The following is a 26,207-nucleotide window of genomic DNA, read 5'->3' as shown; positions in this document are numbered from 1 at the left end:
AGTACTTTATGCTGAGTAACTTTTTAATCGTATTCACTATAAACAAAACAAAACTTAATCACACTAAAAATAATGCTAGTATAATATGAATATACCAGACACCCACCATGGTCATGCATACTTTTGACAATCTCTTTTTCCTCTTTAATTCTTCCTCTTATTTTCTTACGTGCTTGCAAAGTTAAAACATGGCTGATTTAACTATTAGATGTACAGAAGTAACTGCCTATGTATTTTTGTCAGAAAAAGTTTTATCATGTAATATGTAAAAATAAATTTTGTCCAAACATGACTACATAAAAATTAAATTAATTTAGTAATGATAAACGGAATAATTTCTTCATAAGTGGCCAAGAAAATTTTCCTACAATTACCTAGCACTCATTTCTCTTTTACTCAGAACAGAAAAAGCTGAATAAAATTTGATCTCATTTCTCTTAAGATATAACCTATAGAAACAACAGGTACTATGGTTTCAGGAAGAGAAACTAGCAATGTTCTTCAGGAGAACTTCAACTTACTAAAATAAGTTAACTCATTAGCACTGCCCAGGAGGATCATTAACCAATATTAAAAAGGGAACAACTGTGGCTTTCTCAATCCTGGAGTTTCAAGGAAAAACAGCATTACTGCAAATCAACCATTGAACATGACTGATTTGAATAATGAAGTATAACATTTAAACTACATTAATATTTGAAGAAAAGAAAATTTACCGTTTAGAAGCAAAATCTAGCTGGGTAGAAATTTTGGTGTTTTGAGACCGCAAATCTGTGACTTGTTCCTGAAGTTTCTCAAGTTGCTCATTTTGCATTTTTTCATTATCTGCCTTTTCTTTCTTGTAGTTCTCAAAAATTTCCTGCAACTAAATATCAGAGATCATTGATGCTGATGACATTGTAAAAACCCAAACCAAAGATAATGTGATCTTAAACAGGTGAGATCTTTACCTGTTTAAGGGCAGCCTTAGCTTCTATAGCCTCTGTTGATTCAATAACAGGTACTGGAGCAGGAGTGGAAACAGACTGTGATGTACTTGAACGTTTTGGAGTTGACATAAGAGAAATATCATCTAAGCTTGAAGCTTCAGAAAAGTAAAAAGACTCATTCAATGTTTTGTTGACTTGAGTAAATTAGCTTTAATCTGATGTTTACTTGCAAACATCACTGCCAAATCAACAGTCTAAACTTTTTAAAATGAAATCCTAAGAGTATAGAGTTTTTTTGAAATAAGGATTCTAGTAAACAATGTTATTAAGATTGTTTTGGTTTCTGGTAATTTATTTGGTTTCAGGTAATTTATTACAGATAAAACATTAATAAAAACATTGTAATTCATGATTCTAAAATGTACATTTCTCAACAATATTCACTATTTCTTCTTTTATATTAAGCATAAAATAATGTGGTGACTGTTATAATTGATCATACATGGCAAATTTGAAGGTAACATCACTCAGAGTAGCTACTGTTTATATCGCAAAATCCGTTCCCTAATGTACGTTTCCAAAATATTTCCTCAAACTAATGTAAAAAAAACCCTACCTTGTAATGGAATGACAACTCCTGTTGTTTGTGACAATAAAATACGATACATATCACGCTGACGAACTATGGAATCAACAAGCTGCATCTGATGTTGTCGTGATTCACGGAGTTGCTCCAGTTCAGTGAGAGAGTTCTCAAGTTTGAGCTGAAGTTCAGTGATTCTGTAAAGAAAGACATCAATTTATTTTATAGGAATGAGTTAAGAGTTAGGCAATTATGATTTCTATTATAAATTATTATTTTCAGCATATTCTTTTCATTTTTGCTACTTGTTTTTCTCTTCTATTGGTATATATATATATATATAGGACATATATATATATATATAAATATATATATATATATATATACACACACACATATACATATATATGTATACATATTTTTTTTTTGGCAGGGGTTGGTTTACGGAGATTGAACTCAGGGGCACTTAACTACTGAGCCACCTTTCTAGCTCTTTTTTGTATTTTGTTTAGAGTCAGGGTTGCACTGAGTTGCTTAGGGCCTTGCTAAGTTGCTGAAGTTGGCTTTCAACTCATGATCCTCCTGCCTTAGCCTCCCCAGCCACTGGGATTATAGGTGTGTGCCACATCACCTGGCTTTTGTTGATATTTTAAGGACTACTTTTTAGTCTCCACTATAAAGGACTCAGATACTTGAACTCATTAATGTAATCTAAAAAAATCTGTTTGCAAAAATTATACTAACTTTACTCACTCCTAACTCCAGTCTTCTTGCTTTCAGAGTCATTTCCACTCCTGTAGGACCATACACATCTGAAAAATCTCGTTTTTTCTACTGAAGTAACTCCTACATATCTTTTCTATGAGGCCAGCTCTATCCCCTGAAATCTAGGTGCTCCAACTAAATGCTTCCACGGATGGGAATCTATTGTATCTATTATAGCATTAGTCACAATGAAGTATTTATTTTATTTATTATTAGCTCTACTATCTGTGTCACTCACAAGCTGAGCTTCCTGACAGTAGATCTTTTTTTTATTCTTATTTTTTGGGATTGCTGCTCAATTTTCCCCTCCTAACTTAACACTATCCCCAGGATCCAGCACTGTTAGGGACACCTAGAAAATTTCAACAAATGCTTCCTGAACAAATTGAGGTAGTCAACAGCTTACTTGGAGGAAGTTGTTTCTTGTTCTTCTCTTTCTCTGGTTTCCCCAAGATCTCTAAGAGCCACTAGCAGACGCTGATTTTGCTGTTGAAGTTCTTCAATATTTCTGTAAGATACTAGATGCTGTGATATTACTTCAGATGAACTACTTATGTCAGCAGAGCTTACTTCCTCATCACGAATTACATGATTACCCCTTGCTTCTTCAAGTTCCATCAAAAGCACTCTAATCTAAAAACAAAATTTTAATGTTACATAATAGCATTAGCTTTGATTCTGAAAATATTTAGAATAAAATAATTTTCCTATGAAAACATTACTTATTAAAACCCTTAACTTGACCTAAATCACATTATCTTAAAATGTGAACCATAAAGCTTTTAAAATCTAAGTATAGAAAATTTTAATGGAATAAATTTGTTTTAAAATATATAATAAAAGCTGTTATTTATTAAAAATTTGTGAATCACAATTCTGAAATATGGCCCCATTTCTATAAAACAACAATAACAAACAAAAAACCCACAGTAAAATGTATCTAATTTGTGTTTATGTATATGTTGTATGACAGGGCACAGGAAAAGCATGTAAAACAGATTTTTAACCAAAAATGTATTTATGAAATCCGAATGAAATTTTTATAAATGCATGCTATGTATATACTATGAAATAGCCCTACATTTACTAACTTGTTCATTAAGAAAGAAAAAGAAACAAATAAAAAACCCCAAACCAGTAAGCTGGGCCTGGTGTTACACACCTATAATCATAACTACTCAGGAAGTTAAGACAGAATTACTTAAGCCCAGGAGATCAGGGTCAATGTAGGTAATATAGTGAAACTGTGTCTCTTTAATAGGTAAAGCAACAGAGTAATGCATATAGTATTGTATTTCAGTAAATACAAATTTTATATGTTTATATATGCTTATTAGATATGTGTTTTTAGATATAACAAGGATATGAAAGAATATTCATCAGATTAGAATATTACTTACACTCTAGGAGATGGGGGTGTATGGGAAGGGTGAGAATTGGAGAAAAATTTTTACTTACCTTTGAATTATTTGTATACTTATAGAGAGTATATAAAATTTAAAAATTTATCAAACACCTGAAAAAATAGGGAGGAGATATGAAGAAATATTGACTGGGCTATAACTCTGCTAGAGTAGTATTCTCAGTTTTTCAGAATTTCTAGTGTGGTAATTCTTAGATATCTTCAAACCAATTAAAACCTTATTAATACCAGATAGCTGGTATTTAAAGAAAGAAAGAAAAAAGAAAACAAAATATTCTAACCTGTTGTGAAAGATCTTTTATTTGTATTTCCATTCTCTGATTGTCTCTTTCAAGTACAGATGAATGTTTATTGGCTTTATCAGTGTCCTCCTGCAATCGCTGAATTTCCTTTAAAATGTAAACCTAAGTGAAAATTCTGTACTTCCTTCTAGGATTCTTACAAATAAAGTAAGCATGTGAATAACTAAAATATACATTGCTAAAATACCATATTAATCAATTTATAAAATAAATATTCTACATGATACAGTAGTCTTCAAAAAAGAGAAATTGTATATAGATATGAACATGCCATTTCTCAATATTACAAATAATGTTTATCATTATAGTGTCACTATGAAAACAATGGAAAATTATCTACTTCACCAATTCATTGACTACAATCATATAAGCCACATCAATTCATAATGTATTACCAATATGATGACACATTAATGCACTCAAAATCTCTATGACTAGGACAAAAAGAAAAAGGACTACAATACAGTGATAAACATTATTACACTGGTTATCTGGAAATAAACATCAAAAGTAAACATATGGCTGAAAATACATGCTGTGCTTTGTAAAAAGTTTCATATCACAGTATCACTCACAGTATCAATCACAGTTCAGGGCAAAGGTTTTAAATTCCTTAGCAGTTGTGAAAACTATTTAAAGATTTTAATTAACACATTGTATATTAATGAAGGAACAAACAGTTTATCCACAATAATCAGCTACTGTTCTAATTCTTAAGCCACTCTATCTCAGCACCCACTTTTCAAACAAAAAGAGCTCCAGGCAAACATCCTCAACACAGAGAAAGTGACAGATTTAACTGGACCCATTTGACCCCTTTTCCAAACCATACAGCAGGAATGAGGGGATAAAATATGATGGGAGGGGGGTTGTCAGAAAGTCAGTATCCCATCAGATCAAGATTTTAATTGATTTGATTCAGAAGAAAGAGATCATTAGACATAATATAAATATAAATGGCTTTAAACTGACTTTTAAATTATAATAGCAGCCATGATTTAATTTTGAATTAAGGATATAATTTACTTGTATTCTCCAAAAACAACAAGAAATTTATCAGTTTAGAATGGCAGATACAAATTCATTTATATGAATTTCTGCAATGAACTCATTTAATAAGTCTTATAGACATCCCTCAGTACCATTACTAGGTATACTCTTAAAAAGGCAAAACATTAGAGTATAAACACTTCATCAAGATAAAAATCTTTAGAAGGGTATTGATGAATTTCCTTGAATTTTTTTGTGTAAAAGGAGTAACAAAATAATGTATATAAAAATATTCCAAGGGGCTGGGGAGGTGGCTCAAGTGGTAGCGCGCTCGCCTGGCATGCGTGAGGCCCGGGTTCGATCCTCAGCACCACATACAAAGATGTTGTGTCCGCCGAAAATTAAAAAAAAAAAAAAATATTAAAAATTCTCTCTCTCCTCTCTCTCTCTCTTAAAAAAAAAAAAGCCAAATTATGAAATGGTATTAAAAAGTTCTTACCTATAGTCAAACAACATTAGCATTACTAGATAGGCTATCAAAACCATCTGAGAAAGAATGATCAGGCGAAACTTAGAAGAGTTCTATTACAAACAGATTGTTATTTTAAAAGCAGTCCATGAAGATTGGCTATTATCCTCCACTAGAGAATCCTAAAGAAAACATATCAAATGCCTTAAAAAACGTGAAAGGCTGTAGCAATTTTAACTGAAGGTAGAACATCTTATAACTAAAAGTATATAATAATGTAGTAAGAAGCTTCAAAATGTTTAATTACTGTAGCAATCAAAAGTATATTTAGCTTTTTCTGACTCAAATATCTCAAGAAATACCTATCTAATAAACTTTTTTTTTTTTTTTTTAAATGCAACAACTAAAATTTAGGAGTGGAACCAACCTTCATCGCTTGTTCAAGCTTAACAGACAAACTTGCCACGGCTTTCTGTGCACGTTCGTATTCCTCACGCTGGCGTTTCAAAATTGGTGCTTTGGCTTCAACTTCTTTCACTATTTCATCTAGGTATTTATTAATTCTTTTGTTCTCTAGTTTCTCCAAAAGCAACTGATCCTGAGTTTCCACATAAGCATTATACAGCTGAAAGTAGATGAGTTGTTTCAAATTGAAGCTGAATAATAGGAGTATGTAGTCTACCAAAAATAACAAGATTTAATAGCATTCTTACCTCAGTTAATTTCATGCCAGGTTTCACTATCTTAGCTACAGCTGCTGCAGTGGGAGACATAGCGGCAAGCTCTTCTTCAGATAGTATAGCTCCTGTGCCAACACACATAAAAATCTAGTATAATTTTCTTATTTTTATTTCTTATGATCCTGAGGACTGAAACAGGGGTGCTTTACAACTGAGCTATATCCGCAGCCCTTTTAATATTGAGACAGTCTCACTAAGTTGTCTGGGTTGGCCTTAAGCTTTTGATCCTCCTGCCTCAGCCTCCCGAGCTGCTAGGATTATAGATGTATACCACCATGCCGGGATTATTAATAACTTTTTAAAAAGAAGCAAAGGATAAGTGAAAGGAACTATCACATATCAATTATTAATTCCTATGAAAAAATTTAAAAAATGAGAACCCAAAGTCACGTAACACAACCCAATTCTAAGAATCACAATAATTACAGTAACACTAAGTGCCCTGAGAATTGACACCCAATATAGAAATTGATCAAATAATACTTATATCTGATGGCTCAGTAAAGATATAGATAATTCTTTTTAAGGTAAAACATTCTAATTGTATAACGTGATAGTTTCTTACATGACAGAATGACAGATAAATACTGTCATAATTTAGTGTAATTAAACTATTATGTAGATAAGTTTTAGTACTTCAAGGAATAAGGAATAAACAGGAATAAACAGCATGTTATCAGCCATACCTTTACGTTTAGTGGCAGAAAGCAAGTCATTTGCATTTTCTAATTCCTTCTCCAATTTCCCTATTTTCTCAAGCATTTCTTTTTCCATTTGATCTTTAGATTCTTCCACTTCTACAAGATGATCTTGTGTTGCTTTGTTGGCTAAAAGCATTTTTAAAGAGAGAATAACCAAATATATAATTAAAGTCTTACAGTTCATAAACTATAAGAGAATAGTCATTTTCCCCTTCAATAGACAACAGTTAAGTTCTAAAGAGGCTATAACTGACAACTATCTACTGTACCTCATTACTCTACTTAGAATCCCTGAAATGTCTTTGCCTAATGAGTCTCTTTCTCCTTTTGATGTCTTATACCCAGAAGGAAAACATGAGGTCTTAAATGGTAAAAAAGTGGCTGTAATATATGTCTGGTTTCAATACAGAAAATGACTGGAATAGAACCTAAACACTGTTGACTCACCATATCACTGAATTCTGCACCATGAATTCAATTCAAGGATTGAAAATATTTAAGACCAGGTGACTAGCACCTGGGTTCAATTCCTAATACTACACAAAAACATGCCAAAGGTCCAGTTCCACCAAAAATAAATAAACAAAAGGATTTGTGTAGGTTACATGCAAACACTACACCATCTCAAATAAGACACTGGTGCATCCTCAAATTTTAATATCCTTGAGGAGTTGCAGAACCAATCCCTGCAGATACAGAACAACAACTATAAATACATGTTATTAAGAAGAAAAAGCAAGAATTTAAGGCAATAAAAGACCTTACAATATGCTATGGATAACTTAAAAAAGTTTTCACTTACAAAGTAAGAATTACTACATGAGAATTTTTTTAAAATGCTATCTATATTTTCAAATACACTATTTGCTTTAAAATATAATTCTAATTTTCCTAATCCAAGGATCTTTCTTCTGTACTAAATTTTGTTTTTAATAAAAGAAAGCCTGACTTCTAATGCCAATTACCTAAACAAACTTAAACAATAATCTTCCCATAATTGGAAGCACTTACCTTCTCCAGCTTCTTTCAAAAGTCTGTGTAGTTCATCCACTGCCCGAGTTAGTTCATTGCTCTTTGCTTCTGAGTCATCAGCAGCACTCTAAAAGCCAAGGAGAAAAAAGTTACCTACCAGTCAATAATCTTACATTAGGGTACCAACATATGTTGTGGAAGCCTTACCTTGTATAGATTAGACAGCTTTATGTGAGCATTTAATTCATTGTGGAATTTCTCTTCCATACTGGCCTGTTGTTCTTTGGCCTGAGGGGAAAAAAACCCAATTTTAACAAGTGATTTTATTTACTTAGCTATACTTCTGGTAATTTTATGGTAACAGAGACAGTTTAAAATACGTCATCATTTTATAAAATAACAGCTTCTTAAGTTCTTAATATTTCTGTAGAAGAAACAGATCTTTATAGTAGTCATCTATACCTCCTTTAATTTGGTCAATAGATCCTCTACATGCTTTTGAAGATGCTCATTTGATGTTTTTAAACCATTCATCTGTTCTTCCAGTCTAGAAACCTAGAAACAGAGAGGGGATGTCATTAACTGAAATGAATTTGATGTTTATACCACCAAGCAAGAGCAAACCTCTCCCCTCTGTACATACATTCAAAAAAGGTAATTTACACAAGATATGCATATGCATATTGAAGAAAATGAAACATAACAGCTCATGGGGTAAAATGTTTGGATTTAATTCACAAAACTCAAAAACCATTTCTTAAACATGCAACTTAGGAAAGATATTTTAAAAGACAGTTGATGGTATCAAGAGTCATAAAAATCATAAATTCCTTTCTTTTTAAAATATTTCTAGTTGTCAATAGATCTGTATTTTACTTATTTATATGTAGTGCTAAAAATCAAACCAGTGCCTCACATATGCTAAGCAAGCACTCTACCACTGAGCCACAATCCTAGCCCCATAAATTCTTTATTTAGATGCAATTTGTTATTTTCATAGGCTAAGTATTAATAAGTTACACCCTCCACATTTGACCACTAGTCATATATAACAAATAATTAGGTCCACTATTAATAAACTGACACACGAATGTGATATCCAATATGAAGAGAAATGTAATTTTATTTATTTACCTCTTCTTTCTTGTTTTCAAGATTACACTTAAGCTCTAGAATTTCATTTCCTTTTTCTCTTCCAAGGGCCAGAAGTTCATCAGTTTTGGTTTTCAACTCTGTATTCAGCCATTTATTTTGATTACGTAGCAATTCCTTTTCTTGCTCCAAACGTTTTTCTCGATACTAAAGAAATTGAGAAATAATGTTTACAGTTAAAAATAATATATGGTTATTCAAAAGAGTTTTGTCTGTGGCTAAGGGATACAGCAGAATTTTATTTTAGAACAAAAATAAGTATTCGAGGCTACAGAAGGCGTGGCGCCCCAGAGAAGGGGTTAACTAGTCAGCAGGGAATTAAGTGGCTGCGACACGGTGGTATCCCACCAGCCAAGCCCAAGCCCGCACTGACCCCAGGGCTGAGTTCGGGATTGTTGGCAGGGACGGAAGCGGTACAGCCCCACCCCCCACAAGGGACACTCCACTAAGGTAACCAGCGGCCACCATCTTGGACAGCTGAAGTATCCACCGCCACTGTCCGACAGATTGCAACAACAAAACAGGCACAGAGTACAGTTTGAACTGCCGAGAATCATCACTGAGGGGAAATCTGGTCTAGCAGGAGAAACCAAGGCTAGCAGGAGAAACCAGGAGCCTAGAGGCAAGGCCCTCGCGACTGGGCAGCTGTAAACTGCAGGCGCACCGGCGACAGTTCACCCACTGCCCGCGTAACTGGGCGGTAGGAGAACGCCCTCCCGTTGGTGACGGATCACCTGCCCGCGGCCTGTGATACTGGGCGGCTGGAGTCTACCCGCCTGCCACGACCGGGAGCTGAAACCACACAGAGACAGTCCAGTCACACCCCCCTATTAGGGCACCCCGGCAAGGAGACTGGGGCCCGTCATAGCAGAGTAGTGTCGTCACTGGAGCTCGAACGTCGGAATTCCTTCCCAGCGGAATCCACGTTAGCAGTCATACTTCAACAACACAAAGGAGAGACATCAGAGTAATACAGAAACAAAACAAATCTATAGAGGAGAGCAGAAACACGACAATCAAAAAGAGCTGGAAAGTAACGTGGACAACATGAGAAAACAAGGGAAAAAAGGATTACAAACAATGCAAGACTACTCAATTCTACAGGAGGACATAGAAACTTCAGAAACAGGTATAGGGAAAGAACTCAAGGCATACCTAACTCGAATGGAAAGGAATATTAGAGAAGACATGAGACAGCAAGTCCAAGAAATAAAAAATGAATTAAACAAACAAATTCAAATGGCAAAGAACGAGCTCTACCAGGAGATAGAGATATTAAAAAAAAACAAACAATAATCCTAGAATTACAGGAAACTATAAACCAAATTAAAAACTCAAACGAGAATATTACAAATAGACTTGATCAAGTAGAAGTCAGAACATCAGATAATGAAGACAAGGTTTATCAACTTGAAAAGAATATAGTCAACACAGAAAAGATGCTTAATTCCCACGAGCAATCTATTCAAGAGATATGGGATGTCATAAAAAAACCAAATCTGAGAGTCATAGGGATAGAAGAAGGCACAGAGATTCAAACCAAAGGAATGGACAGCATATTAAATGAAATAATTCTAGAAAACTTCCCAGAGATGAAAGATGGAATGGATTGCCAAATCCTGGAAGCCTACAGGACCCCAAACATTCAAAACCATAATAGACCAACCCCAAGACATATAATTATGAAGATAGCCAACGTACAGAACAAGGAGAGAATATTAAAAGCTACGAGAGAAAAGAGGCAGATTACTTTCAGGGGTAAACCAATTAGGTTAACGACAGATTTCTCATCACAAACTTTGAAAGCGAGAAGATCCTGGAATAACGTATTTCAAACGCTGAAAAATAATGGATTCCAACCAAGAATACTATATCCAGCAAAATTGAGCTTCAAATTTGACAATGAAATTAAAATCTTTCACGATAAACAAAAGCTAAAAGAATTTGCAGCAAGAAAACCAGCTCTGCAAAGCATTTTGAACAAAACACTACAAGAAGAGGATGTGAAAAATAGTGCCCAAAACTAACAGCAGGAAGTATCTCAGTAAAGGGGGAGGAAAATAACCAAAAAGCAAAACTAACCAAACTAAAATAAATAAATAAAGAAGCATGACTGGAAATACAAATCATATCTCAATTGTAACCTTAAATGTTAATGGCCTAAACTCACCAATCAAGAGACATAGGCTAGTAAACTGGATCAAAAAAACAAATCCAACAATATGCTGCCTTCAAGAGACTCATATGATAGGAAAAGACATACACAGGCTGAAGGTAAAAGGTTGGGAAAAATCATACCACTCACATGGCCCTCGGAAGCAAGCAGAAGTGGCCATACTCATATAGAATAAAATCAACTTCAAACCTAAGTTAATCAAGAAGGACAAAGAAGGTCACTATATACTGTTAAAAGGAACCATCCACCAACAAGACGTAACAATCATCAATTTGTATGCACCCAACAATGGAGCTGCAACGTTCATAAAACAAACTCTCCTCAAGTTCAAGAGTCAAATAGACCACAACACAATAATTATGGGTGACTTCAACACACCGCTCTCGCCATTAGACAGATCCTCTAGACAAAAGCTGAATAAAGAAACTATAGAACTCAACAGCACAATCAATAACCTAGACTTAACCGACATATATAGAATATATCAACCATCATCAAGTGGATACACGTTCTTCTCAGCAGCACATGGATCCTACTCAAAGATAGACCATATATTATGCCATAAGACAACTCTTAGTAAATATAAAGGCGTGGAGATAATACCATGCACCATATCTGACCATAATGGAATGAAATTGGAAATCAATGATAAAAGAAGGAAGGAAAAATCCTACATCACATGGAAAATGAGCAATATGTTATTGAATGATCAATGGGTTATAGAAGACATAAAGGAGGAGATGAAAAAATTCTTAGAGTCAAATGATAACACAGACACAACATACCGGAATTTATGGGACACAATGAAAGCAGTTTTAAGAGGGAAATTCATTTCTTGGAGTTCTTACCTCAAAAAAAGAAAAAACCAACAAATAAATGAACTCACACAACACCTCAAAAATCTAGAAAAGGAAGAGCAAAACAACAGCAAATGTAGTAGAAGACAAGAAATAATTAAAATTAGAGCAGAAATCAATGAAATTGAAACAAAAGAAACCATTGAAAAAATAGATAAAACTAAAAGTTGGTTCTTTGAAAAAATAAATAAGATAGACAAGCCCTTAGCCACGCTAACGAAAAGAAGAAGAGAGAGAACTCAAATTACTAACATACGGGATGAAAAAGACAATATCACAACCAGACACTACAGAAATACAGAAGATAATTAGAAAGTATTTTGAAACCCTATATTCTAATAAAATAGAAGATAACGAAGATATCGATAAATTTCTTAAGGCATATGAATTGCCCAGATTGAGACAGGAAGACACACACAATTTAAACAGACCAATAACAAAAGAAGAAATAGAAGAAGCCATCAAAAGACTACCAACTAAGAAAAGCCCTGGACCAGATGGGTATACAGCGGAGTTCTACAAAACCTTCAAAGAAGAATTAATACCAATACTTTTCAAGCTATTTCAAGAAATAGAAAAAGAAGGAGCTCTTCCAAATTCATTCTATGAGGCCAACATCACTTTGATCCCAAAACCAGACAAAGATACTTCAAAGAAAGAAAACTACAGACCAATATCTCTAATGAACTTGGATGCAAAAATTCTCAATAAAATTCTGGCGAATCGAATACAAAAACATATCAGAAAACTTGTGCACCATGATCAAGTAGGATTTATTCCTGGGATGCAAGGATGGTTCAATATACGGAAATCAATAAATGCTATCCACCACATCAATAGACTTAAAGACAAGAACCACATGATCATCTCGATGGATGCAGAAAAAGCATTTGACAAAGTACAGCATCCCTTTATGTTCAAAACACTAGAAAAACTAGGGATAACAGGAACTTACCTCAACATTGTAAAAGCTATCTATGCTAAGCCTCAGGCTAGCATCATTCTGAATGGAGAAAAATTGAAGGCATTCCCTCTAAAATCTGGAACAAGACAGGGATGCCCTCTATCACCACTTCTATTCAATTTAGTTCTCGAAGTACTAGCCAGAGCAATTAGACAGACAAAAGAAATTAAAGGCATAAAAATAGGAAAAGAAGAAATTAAACTATCGCTATTTGCGGATGACATGATAATATACTTAACAGACCCAAAAGAGTCTACAAAGAAGCTGCTAGAGTTAATAAATGAATTCAGCAAAGTGGCAGGTTATAAAATCAACACGCATAAATCAAAGGTATTCCTATATATCAGCAACAAAACTTCTGAAATGGAAATAAGAAAAACCACTCCATTCACAATATCCTCAAAGAAAATAAGATACTTGGGTATCAACCTAACAAAAGAGGTGAAAGATTTATACAATGAAAACTACAGAACCCTAAAGAGAGAGATAGAAGAAGATCTCAGAAGATGGAAAAATGTACCCTGTTCATGGATAGGCAGAACTAACATCATCAAAATGGCGATATTACCCAAAGTTCTCTATAGGTTTAATGCGATGCCAATCAAAATACCAACGGCATTTCTTGTAGAAATAGACAAAGCAATCATGAAATTCATATGGAAAAACAAAAGACCCAGAATAGCAAAAGCAATTCTAAGCAGGAAGTGTGAATCTGGAGGTATAGCGATACCAGAGGTCAAACTGTACTACAAAGCAATAGTAACAAAAACAGCATGGTACTGGTACCAAAACAGGCGGGTGGACCAATGGTACAGAATAGAAGACACAGAGACTAATCCACAAAGTTACAACTATCTTATATTTGATAAAGGGGCTAAAAGCATGCAATGGAGGAAGGATAGCATCTTCAACAAATGGTGCTGGGAAAATTGGAAATCCATATGCAACAAAATGAAATTGAATCCCTTTCTCTCGCCATCCACAAAAATTAACTCAAAATGGATCAGGGAGCTAGATATCAAATCAGAGACACTGCGTCTGATAGAAGAAAAAGTTGGCTACGATCTACAAATTGTGGGGTCGGGCTCCAAATTCCTTAATAGGACACCCATAGCCCAAGAGTTAACAACCAGAATAAACAAATGGGACTTACTTAAACTAAAAAGTTTTTTCTCAGCAAGAGAAACAATAAAAGAGGTAAATAGAGAGCCTACATCCTGGGAACAAATCTTTACCCCCCACACCTCCGATAGAGCCCTAATATCCAGAATGTACAAAGAACTCAAAAAATTAAACAATAAGATAACAAATAACCCAATTAACAAATGGGCCAAGGACCTCAACAGACACTTCTCAGAGGAGGACATACAATCAATCAACAAGTTCATGAAAAAATGCTCACCATCTCTAGCAATCAGAGAAATGCAAATCAAAACCACCCTAAGATACCATCTCACTCCAGTAAGATTGGCAGCCATTATGAAGTCAAACAACAACAAGTGTTGGCGGGGATGTGGGGAAAAAGGTACACTTGTACACTGCTGGTGGGGCTGCAAAATGGTGAGGCCAATTTGGAAAGCAGTATGGAGATTCCTGGGAAAGCTGGGAATGGAACCACCATTTGACCCAGCTATTGCACTTCTCGGACTATTCCCTGAGGACCTTAAAAGAGCGCACTATAGGGATACGGCTGCATCAATGATTATAGCGGCACAATTCACAATAGCTAGACTGTGGAACCAACCTAGATGCCCTTCAATAGATGAATGGATAAAAAAAAATGTGGCATCTATACACAATGGAATATTATGCAGCACTAAGAAATGACAAAATCATAGAATTTGCAGGGAAATGGATGGCATTAGAGCAGATTATGCTAAGTGAAGCTAGCCAAGCCCTAAAAAACAAATGCCAAATGTCTGCTTTGATATAAAGAGAACAACTAAGAACAGAACAGGAAGGAAGAGCATGTGGAAAAGACTACAGTAAACAAAGACGAATGGGGGGAGAGAAACGGAGAGAGAAGGGAAAGCATATGGAAATGGTAGGAGACCTTCAAGGATACATAAAATTATAAGAGGCTATGAGGGGCAAGGGGGAGGGAAAAAAAAAAGGGAGATAATTGAACAACAGCAGGGGAGATAGAGAGGGAAGATGGGAGGGGAGGGGAGGGGAGGGGGGATAGTAGGGGTTGGGAAAGGTAGCAGAATACAACAGACACTAATATGGCATTATGTAAAAATGTGAATATGTAACAGATGTGATTCTGCAATCTATATTTGGGGTGAAAATGGGAGTTCAAAACACAATTTGAGTCTAATGTATGAAAGATGATATATCATGAGCTATGTAATGCTTTAAATAATCAATAAAAAATTAAAAAAAAAATAAGTATTCACACGGATTCTTAAATAATAGAAAACAAAGAACCACAACAACTTAAATTTCAAATTTAAATTGCCCTAATGTGTAATTCCTTGAATTAAAAACAAAACACAGCTTTTAATAATGTTATGGACAACTTGCCTATATTTTAAATTTAGGTGAGTTTTATGCAAAACTTACTTTGTGCACTAGGAATTATTTATTACTTGCCTTAACAGAAACATCAGAAGCTTGAAGTTCATCCAGTTTTAACTGAAGTTCACCCTTCGTCGTATTGCTTTCTTTTAGCTTTTCATTTAAACGTTTAAAATCCTCTAGAAAGGTCATGTGAAAATTTGAAAATAATGACTTGTTAAATAACAAGAACCAAACATCTAAAAAATCTACAGGATATAAATCTCTAACATAAAGCAAGTAGGTCTCAACTTCCCTATTTCAACTTGTTTCTGTAATATTTAATTACAAATTTAATTTTAATGAATATATTATAAAGAAACAAAATCTGTATACCCATCAAACACATTATTTATATAAATTATTTAAATATACTATTTAAGGTAAATATTGAATAATTATTTAGGTTTTTTTTTTTTAATGTGGTGCTGGGGATTGAACCAGTGCCTCATGCATCCTAGGCAAGTACTCTATCTACCACTGAACCACAACCCCAGCCCTAAATATGGAATATTAACCTTAATGTTCCAGATACATACCCAAAGAGCTATTAATATTTAGGTTAAAAAGCAATAGTAAATATAAAAACCTTCTACTTAAAATAGCCATAATATATGCATTTGATTCCCTAATATCCAGGGTTTTATGAAAATAATTTCTTTAACTCTAATTACTATTAGCTGATCACCATTATCAATAAACACTCTGAAGTGACTGTTCTCTCATACTGAAAAAGTTTAGTTCTCTGGTTGATTATTACTGTATAGCAATATGAATATGTGAAAATCTTTCCCTTATTATAAGGAAATAAGAATTTAAAAAAACCATTTTAAAAAGGGAACACAATACCATTAACTGTTTAAAAGTCATGTTCACCAAAGTATATCAACTGTTTCCATAGCATGGTTTATTCTATGTTCATGTATTTTATATTCCTGTGACCTAAATTCCCTTCAGTGTGTTTTTAAATACAGGTTTTCTTTTAAAGTTCTAATATTAAACGCTTATGAATTGAAAGGATGTCTGAAAAAAATAAGGGAATTTAGATTCTACACATATCTTTTGAAAGCTTTCAGGCTCTTGCCCAGCATGTGAGAAAACCTGAATTTAATCTCTAGTACTATCCAGAAAAAAAAAGGCGGGGTGGGGGAGCAATCTGATACTACAAATAGCATTACAATTAACAAAGACCTTTGTATGTCAAAGAATGTATGTGCAATCTTGATCCAGATCACCACTATTTTCACCACTATTTTGGGATGTTTCTCTTTGGGGCATTTTCTAGACACTTCTTCAAAGTCTTGATAATTGTTTATAGATAAATGAGAAAGAAAAATAATGGGATACATTACCCTGATTAAATTACATTGTCCTAATTTATAATTCCTTGAATTACACAGCAGTAATAAAGAAACATCAGCAACAGAAACACATAGTGCTAATTCCCAGCACTATCACAGGGAAAGGAAAGAAGACGACTAAACATTTCTACATACCTGTTAAATACTCAAGTTCTTGAGATAGTCTCTCATTGGTTCTAATTAAGTCTCTTTTCTCAGCTTCTAATTCTTCCTTTGTTCTTGTAAATTGGCTCTGTAAACCAAATAATAAATTTGAGAAAACAAGGTTGAGCAGTAATACAGGGACTTGAACGTGAAATTATCACTTTAGTTAACATTAGCTACAGTTCAAAATGTTTTCTTTCTCTTATAGCTTATATTCCAAAAAGTTTAAAATACATTCACAATCCCAATATTCTGATTTCACTTTTTAATATGGGAAACATTTTTCTGGTGTCACTTTTTTAGCTAAGTACTTAAACAAGTTATAAATACTATATGTAAAAATACCAAACAAACCTCATAGTAAATGGGGAAAAACTGAAAGCATTTCCTTTAAACTCTGGGAGAAAACAGGAATGTCCACTCTTACCACTCCTGTTCAATAGAGTGCTAGAAATTCTAGCCAGAGCAATTAGGTAAGAGAAGAAAATAAAAGGGATAAAAATAGGGAAGGAAGAAGTCAAATTATTACTGTTTGTAGATGATACTATCCTATACCTAGAAGATCCAAAAACTCCACTGAAAGACTGCTAGAGCTAGTAAATGTGTTTGGCAACGTAGCAGATTATGAAATCAACATACGAAAAAAACAATAGTTTTCCAATATATCAACAATGAATCTGCTGAGACAGAAATCAGGAAAAGAAATCCATTCACAATAACTTCAAAAACAAAACAAAAACAAAAGAAACCTAGGAATAAGCAGAAAAGACCTCCCATGTTCATGGTTGGGCAGAATTAATATTGTTAAAATGGTCACTACCAATATAATATACCGATTCAGTGCAATCCCTATTAAAATACCACTGACATTCTTCCACAGAACTAGAAAACACAGTCCTAAAATTCATTTGGGAAGAATGAAAGACACAGAATAGTCAAAGAAATTCTAAGTCAAAAAAGAAATGCTAGAAGCCTTACAATACCTGACTTCAAATTATACTACCCAGATACAGTAACTGCATGGTTCCGGCATAAAAATAGTCACATAGACCAATGGTACAGAATAGAAGACACTGAGAAAAACTTACACAGATACAGACATCTGATCCTTGACAAAGGTGCCAAAAACATACACTGGAGAAAGGACAGCCTTTTTAACAAATGGTGCTGGAAAAACTGGTTATCCGCATGTAAAAGGATGAACTAGACACCTATCTCTAACCCTGCACAAAAATCAATTCAAAATGGATCAGATACCTAGGAATTAGACCAGAAACTACACAATTACTAGAAGAAAATATAGGGTCAACGCTTTAGCTTTTAAACGCTCTAGCTTTTAGGCAAAGGCAATGACTTTCTCAACAGGATCCCTAAAGCCCAGGAAACAATGCCAACAGTTAATAAATGAGATAGCATTAAAATTTCTGCACAGCAAAGGAAACAATTATGTATGTGAAGAGAAGCTACCAGAATGGGAGAAAATCTTTGCTAACTACTCTTGACAGAGGATTATTACCTAGTAAATATAAGAAGTCAAAAACTTTACACCAAAAAAGTCAAATAACCCAATTCATAAAAGGGCAAATGAATGAAACAGACACTTTTTAAAAGAAAAGAAGAAATACAAATGGCCAACAAACATATGAAAAAATGTCTATTATTTACAAATGGGGAAATGCAAATCAAAACTAAGATTTCACCTCACACCAGTCAGAATGCAGTCATCAAGAACACAAATAAGGGCTGGGTTGTGGCTCAGTGGTACAGCACTTGCCTAGTACCTGAGAGGTCCTGGGTTCAAACCTCAGCACCACATAATGAATAAAAGCTATAAAAATTTTTAGTTAAAAAAAAAAAAAAGAATACAAATAAGCTGGCCGTGGTGGTGCACGCTGGTAATCCCAGTGCTAGGGAGGCTGAGGCAGGAGGATCATGAGTTCAAAGCCAGCCTCAGCAACAGTGAGGCACTAAGCAACTCAATGAGACCTTGTTTCTATTAAAAAAAAAAAAAAAAAAAAAAAAAAAAAGGCACAGGGATTAGGGATGTGGCTCAGTGTTTGAGTGCCCAAGTTCAGTCTCCAGTATCCACCCCCCATAAAAGAGTACAAATAATAATAAATGCTGGAGAGGATGTGAAGAAAATCAAATACTTTTATACTGATGTGTGGGACTGACAAATCAGTATAGCCACTATGGAAATCAGTATGGAGGTTCCTTAGTAGGATAGGGTAGAACCACTACATGACCCAGCTATACCACTGTGGTATTTATTTAACCTGAAGAATGAAAGTTGTCATACTACAATGATAAATGCCTATCCACATTTATAACAGCACAATTCACAATAGCAAACCTATGGAACCAACCATCCATCAATGGATGAATGGATAAAGAAGATGTGGTACATATATACAATGGAGTTTTATTCAGCCATAAAGAAAAATGAAATGATAACAATTGTAGGAAAATGGATGGAACTAGGGAACATTATGTTAACTTAAATAAATCAACAGAAGGTTAAGGGTTATGTTACTCTTGTATGTGAAAGCTAGAAAGGAAAGAGGAAAAGAAAGCTGAGTGAGGGTGGATCTCGTGAAAATCAAAAAGAGGTCAGTAGAGGGACCAAGGCGTGGGAAGTGGGGAGGGAAGGTATTAGTGCTGGGGAGTGATATTGGCCAAATTGTATTGTTATATTATGTATCCTGTGCACTTACAATACGGACTACCAATCCCCTCAGTACATAGAACTATAATGGAGACATTTTTAAAAGGTGAAAAAAAAAAAAAAAAAAAAGAATTGCTTTCTACTTCAATTTAAAATTTTTTTTCCCGAATTTAATTTGTTTGCCTAGTTTTTCTGTACTGTGTCCATATTTTTTATCAGATTCATGAAGAACTGATGGCAGCTTTCCTCTGTATTGGGTTGTACTTCAGAAATATATTCTGTTCTTTATGCTGATTCTTACACCAACGTCATAAAATTTCAATGATCTTAGCTTTGTGAAACATTTTAACATGACTAGCCAAGTACTTTGAAACTGATATTTCTTTTTCAGAATTATTCTAGTTATTACTACATGTTTTTCCCCAAATCTCCTTCAGAGCCATGATACCAAATTTCAACCTATCCCATTTGGATTTTAGAGTCAAAATACTTTTAACCAACATATAAATTTGGAACATGCTATATCTCCATTTATAAAGGTGCATTTTCAGTAGTGTGTTTTAATTTCCTTAATATTTAAGTTTGCATTTCTTGTGAAATTATTTCTAGCTATGTCATGGGACTTTTATGTTCCTATTGATTCTGGGAGTGGAATTTTGTCTTTCTTTCAAAGATGTGAAAGAAATACCTTTGACCATCCCCCTCAATCAAATGCAAATCTTTTTCTTCTTCTTTTAGAGATTGTGTGTGTGTGTGTGTGTGTGTGTGTGTGTGTGTGTGTAGTGCTGGGGATTGAACCCAGGGCCTTGTGCATGCAAGGCAAGCACTCTACCAACTGGGCTATTTCCCCAGCCCTTCAAATGCAAATCTTAAGAAAGAAATGTTAATAGTTCAAAGTTTGATCTGATTAAAGAAGCACTGGGCGTGACTATGTTAAACAAAATGGTCAGTAATAGTTACAATCAAATTCAATGTTACTCTTATCACTGCTTTAAGGAAATGATTATCAATGTGGTTCCACTTAAAAACCAACTAGATCAAAACATTTGGAATAATACACTTTATAGACTTTTTATTGAATAAAAGAAATTCACAATCTGTCAAAATAACACAAAAATATCCAACTAGAAAATCTGTATACTCTTGTTTTTGTTGGTAGCTTCTCCTAGTTGGACATATTTCATTTTACCACTAACATCTAATAAACAGAAACCTTCCTTGGGAATATTAACAATTAACTTTATACATAGAAATATCTTTTACCTGAATGGAAATGTTTCGATCCTGAGCAATTTCAAGTTCTTTGTTTTTCTCAGTTAGTGCCTTCAATTGACTGTCTAGATAAGAGAAAATTTTGAACATATGTACGTAAGCTTGAATCTTGCAATGAGTGTTTCCATCCAGCTGCCATGCTTATACTTTTTTAAAATAAAGAAATTGAAACCCAGAAAGATGGAGTTGTAAACACATTCTAGATTGGTCTTTATATCAAATTTACTGTTTTAGACAAAAATTTTGAATATGCTATTCAATGTCCAAAATCAAATGTGTAATAATTCTACCAATGTCTGCAGTGAAAACATACAGTTATCAATTTCCTTATTTTTCACCATCTTCTGAAGAACCAACATATGTTATACAAAACTACATCATAACTAATTTATAAATGAGAAAATCAAGTAAAAATGATAGATCAAGACAAAAAATCATTTAAACAAATAAAATACATTGAGTAAATCATAATAACAGACATTTGCCAATTCCACACCTATTACTCGAAAGACTTGCTTTAACATGGAAGAAAAAATTATGCTTGATATTTAATGATTATTCCCTAATATCTACTTCATAATGCTCTTTCCTTACAGTTTCTCTCCTAAAAAAAAATGCAGATAATTATGAGTAATATATTTTTTGGAACTTCCTCCACAAAACATATCTATATTATATGCTAGCAATTTAATGAACAACACATCATTACCAATTCAAATTTTTACTTCTATTTAAGTCACTGATTGTAAAAGGGGAAAAAACTCTGCTAAATTAGTGTTGATTTCTTAATTTGCTTTAATTTATTTACTGCTTTCGAGACTTAAAGGTCTAGAATTATCTTCATATAAAAAAATCCAAACATAGCTGGGCACGGTGGTGCATGCCTGTAATCCCAGAAGTCGGGAGGCTGATATAGAAGGCTTGTGAGTTCAAAGCCAGCCTCAGCAACAGTGAGGCGCTAAGCAACTCAGGGAGACCCTGTCCCTGATAAAATACAAAATTGAGCTGGGGATGTGGCTCAGTGGTTGAGTGCCCCTGAGTTCAATCCCTGGTACCCTTCCCCCCAATATAAACATAATTGTAGAAAATATTTGATCTTTGTGTAGGTTTGCCCCCTGTACTCTCACCCAGCCAGATTAATTAAAGCTATAAACACAACCATTTTCATGATGAACAGAACTTTTTTTTTTTAGAGAGAGAGAGAGAGAGAGAGAGAGAGAGAGAGAATTTTTTTAAATATTTATTTTTCAGTTCTCAGCGGACACAACATATTTGTTGGTATGTGGTGCTGAGGATCGAACCCGGGCCGCATGCATGCCAGGCGAGTGCGCTACCGCTTGAGCCACATCCCCAGCCCATGAACAGATCTTTTATTTACTTTGTCAAGGAAAAGCTATGTACAGATGAACCAGATCTAGTTTATTTATGCTCCTGCACATAAAAACACACATCAGCTATGTACATCATGTTTTAAAAGTGGAGTGTGCCAAGAGTAGCTAAAACACACATTAAACCCAAAGAGTCAATGAATATTTTTCAGAGAAAGCTGAAATTTTAACATTCCCTTGATTATGAGCTTCCTGCTTCTCCAAATTAAAGTAAAATCAAGCTATATTTAAAAGGAATTAATTATGCCCTTTCTCTATTAAATGTCACCTGACATTTGCTTTCTTTTATAGTAAAAAAAAAGAACATACACGTCATTTAAAATCTTATATACTATCTAGAAGTTAATGATAGAAGAAAACTAAGAGAACTGGCTACCCATCATTCACAAGAACTAGGCCTGAAAGAGGAAATACTCTGAGTTTCATAAATGTTTATAAAAATAATAACAGAAGTCAAATAATGGAATCAATAGGCTTTAATTTGTCAATGTAAAACAATTCTATCACCCCAATTGTTCAGTTATGTACTGCTTTAGCTTTTTCAATAACTTTAAAAATCTTATTTGATATGTAAAGCTGATTATGTAGAAGCCCATGTGGGCCTACTACTTTTAAAACCATCAGACTCTGCTTTGTTTTACATATGGCCAAACCACTTTTAACAGCAAAATCAGAACTAGAACTCAGGTATTGGTGGGTGCAGTGATGAACGCCTGTCACACCAATTAACTCTGAAGGCTGAGGCAGGAGGATTCAAAGTTTGAGGCCAGCCTCAACAACTTAGAGAGATTCTCTCTCAAAATAAAAAATAAAAAGGGTCACGGATGTGGCTCAGTGGTTAACTGCCCCTGGGTTCAATACTCAGTACCAAAAAACAAAACAAGAACAAAAAAACCCCAGGTCTCATGATTATTAAGCCCTGTGTTCTTGCAGTCTTTACTGAGTGAAAAAAATCAATGTCACCATAAACAAAAACACTAATACTTAACTAGTATTTTCATATACAGTAAGCAAATGTTTTCAAACAACACAAAGAGTATCTGGAGATCTCAACACTCCAAGAATGCTTATACTTATAAAGGTATAAATAAATACTTACTGAGTTTCTCTAGCTCAAGCCGCAAGCTTTGGCACTCACGTGTTTCATTTACAAGTCTCTCCTGACTGTGGGATAACCTCTTTTCTATCTCGAAATACTGTTGTTCTACAGAATGCAAGTAGAAAAAAATAAATAAAAATAAAACCAAATACACTATTAATACTGCTAATTCCTAAAGACTTTGATTTTAAAATCTAAGATACAATATTGGAACTGCACTCCAAAGAAGAGACTCTAACATCTATAAGCACACAAAAGGATTCATTAACATTTCCAACTGACTCACATGACAAAAGAAAATAAGGCCTAAAAGGGGTTTATAAATTAACTTCTTCAAGGCAGGCAAGATATCATATGTGTTAGTATTTTACTCAGACATCAGTAGACTACTTGGCATAAGGCAGATTTTTAAAAGTATTTATTACATGAAAAAAAATGTTTAGGTTAAAAACTGCTTTGTTTTAAAAGGTTTGTTGTAAAATACTCAAAATAACTGAACGCATAAAATTACTAAGCTTCTGTAAAAATTAATGTGTAAATTCCCAAGAGAAGAGACTGAGACAGGCTGCTTCAGCACAGTATCCAGCATACAGCTAATGCTCAATATTTACTGTGCAAATTACTGGACAGAATGCAGTGTATATTTAGCTGTGGGATTCTGAGAACTGTCTAATTTCAAGATCAATTCTGCTCAGACAATTACACTTCTTTGAAGTGGAAAATTTATTTAGGTGGAAATTTCTGGGTAATCTAGCAAAAAAAAAAAAAAAGAAAAAAAATCAACTTCCCCTAAGGGCAAATTCAAAAAAAGACAGGAATTTGTATTTTATTATCAATAATCACTATATTCTTAAAGTTTTTTCAAGGATGTTCAAGACACTGTGGATAATTTTCTTATTTGAAGGCCCACTATCGATAAATAGAAGCAGAACTCAACGTATTTTCTATGAAATTCCAACTTTTAGAGAGAATTAACATTAAATTTTTTTTTACTGCAAGTTCACTGAGTTTCCAGTGCTGTCTTTTGCATCTAAACTCATTTTGGGGCACACTAATTCGATATGGGATCATGGTGTGACATGTATACTAACAAGTGCACGAAGTGGTCATCAGACTCTGTTTTGTTTTGAATTCTTAGGAATTCAGGTGACTAGAAAATAGAGCAGAAATTACTGCCATTTACAGTGCAACAAATAGATCAGTTTCTGTAGATATAAAGAGATAGAAGTTGCAAACGCTCAAATGTCTGATGCAAAAAAAATTTGTTTATTGGACAAACCTAAGACTGCCTACGTGAGATCACCCTAATTACAAGGAAGAGTGGATTCCGATTTGGAAAAACAACGGTGGATCCTTCTTACCAACATGCGGGAGTAGGAAAGAGAAGGCCTTGGGCACTCAAGGGGCCCTGAAAGAGATACTAATAGAAAACGTCGCAGATGTAAAGAGGAGGGCAAGTGTGCAAAGGCGGAAGATGGGCCACAGCTCCAAGTGGAGCCAAGGGCGGGAACAGCATCTCGCTTACCGCTCTCCACCTTAAATTTCTCGTGCCGCCCCTTCAGCCCATCGATCTCGGACTGCTGATCAGCAAGGAACTTTTCAAGTTTGTTCTGGACGGACTTAGGCAGCTTGTTCAGCTCGGTACGCTCCAGGACTTGCTGCAACACTGCCGCCATGTCGATCGGGCCGGCGACAGGAGCCGACGCAGCACAACCGGAGAAGAAAGGCGAAGGACAGGACCCCGAAGCCGGGGACGCAGCGTCTGCAGTCTCGGCCGGATGCTCGCGCGCGCCTGCCCGCCGAAGACTCCCGCGGCGGGACCCTGGGAAATCGAGTCCTGCGTTATAGGGTAGGCGCCCGACGCGCCTCGGCGCCCGCGCCCAAAGTGCAGACGCAGCCGGAAGCCGTGCTCCCTGGGAGTCCGAGTTCAGAAGCGGCCTCCGACCCCGCCGAGCAATTCAATTTCCGGCTCCCAGTCCCAACCGCTCCACGCCTCGCAGGCCTCTGGGAAACGTAGTGTTTTTCTCATTCCCTTCCGTGGCTCCCAGCCCCGAAGCACCCGTTCCGCTTCCTCCTCTCTCTCCGCCCCCCGGCTCTCCTCATTCGGCTGCAGGATCCCTGTCCACGCGGTGGCGCCATAGACGTACTCGTCAACCCATTTCCCTCCCTGAAGAGCAGGGCTGCCTTACCGTCAAAGCCACGGGATGCCATGGGTCGTCCTCTTTGGCGGCTTCTAGGCACTGAGCCACTAGAGGGCATCGGTCCCGACAGGGCCGCACGGCAGGCTCTGGGCTACCGCCACGCTCTCAATGGCGCCCAGAAGGGGGCGGGGTAGCGACCGCGGCCGCTGTAGCTGTAGAGCCTCGACGAATGGAGAGGGGATAATGTGCGTCATCGGTCTGCGCCACCTGACTCGAGACCCTAGGTTTAGGGTGGGAAGTGAGGTGTAAGAAGTCGGTCGCTTTCTGATGAATTCATTGGCTGTGGAATTGGAACCAGAGGGTATTCTGGTCCCTGGAGGCTGGGGCTCGTGCACCTCAGTCTTTTTCTCGGTGCACCGACGGTCCGGGAGATTTATCTGGCAGCGTTCGCATCCTGAGAACAGGTGAGTCAGCTAAGCTGGTAATATGCGTGTCTAGGGGTGTGTGTGTGCGCGCGCACGCTTGGGCACCGAGAAGGGACCCAGTGTAGGAAAC

General features: G+C 35.5%; 2 protein-coding genes across 3 annotated transcripts in view; one reads left to right on the top strand and one right to left on the bottom strand.

Moving 5' to 3' along the window:
* The window catches only part of TPR (translocated promoter region, nuclear basket protein), a 66,168-nt gene extending 40,357 nt beyond the window's left edge, over positions 1 to 25,811 (bottom strand). Inside the window, exons 1-18 of the mRNA XM_081297856.1 lie at positions 25,701 to 25,811; positions 25,037 to 25,333; positions 23,512 to 23,616; positions 21,016 to 21,089; positions 17,079 to 17,175; positions 15,619 to 15,722; positions 9,009 to 9,173; positions 8,337 to 8,429; positions 8,082 to 8,162; positions 7,914 to 8,001; positions 6,888 to 7,028; positions 6,175 to 6,266; positions 5,889 to 6,086; positions 3,982 to 4,089; positions 2,684 to 2,910; positions 1,546 to 1,709; positions 951 to 1,084; positions 717 to 865 (exon numbers count right to left, since the gene is read on the bottom strand). Of these exons, the coding sequence (XP_081153982.1) occupies positions 717 to 865; positions 951 to 1,084; positions 1,546 to 1,709; positions 2,684 to 2,910; positions 3,982 to 4,089; positions 5,889 to 6,086; positions 6,175 to 6,266; positions 6,888 to 7,028; positions 7,914 to 8,001; positions 8,082 to 8,162; positions 8,337 to 8,429; positions 9,009 to 9,173; positions 15,619 to 15,722; positions 17,079 to 17,175; positions 21,016 to 21,089; positions 23,512 to 23,616; positions 25,037 to 25,333; positions 25,701 to 25,770 (2,387 nt within the window). The 5' untranslated portion in view covers positions 25,771 to 25,811. The remainder of the gene's footprint in view (positions 1 to 716; positions 866 to 950; positions 1,085 to 1,545; positions 1,710 to 2,683; positions 2,911 to 3,981; positions 4,090 to 5,888; positions 6,087 to 6,174; positions 6,267 to 6,887; positions 7,029 to 7,913; positions 8,002 to 8,081; positions 8,163 to 8,336; positions 8,430 to 9,008; positions 9,174 to 15,618; positions 15,723 to 17,078; positions 17,176 to 21,015; positions 21,090 to 23,511; positions 23,617 to 25,036; positions 25,334 to 25,700) is intronic.
* A 167-nt stretch (positions 25,812 to 25,978) lies between these two features.
* ODR4 (odr-4 GPCR localization factor homolog) overlaps positions 25,979 to 26,207 on the top strand; it is a 33,595-nt gene continuing 33,366 nt past the window's right edge. Inside the window, exon 1 of one of the 2 annotated variants that reach the window (XM_081297862.1) lies at positions 25,979 to 26,116. The gene's annotated coding sequence lies outside the window, so the exon portion shown is untranslated. The remainder of the gene's footprint in view (positions 26,117 to 26,207) is intronic. The other variant, XM_081297861.1, reaches the window with a different exon arrangement.

This window comes from Spermophilus citellus (genome assembly GCF_964194105.1).
Source record: "Spermophilus citellus genome assembly, chromosome: 6".
Taxonomy (NCBI): domain Eukaryota; kingdom Metazoa; phylum Chordata; class Mammalia; order Rodentia; family Sciuridae; genus Spermophilus; species Spermophilus citellus.
This window is presented reverse-complemented; position numbering and strand designations above follow the sequence as displayed.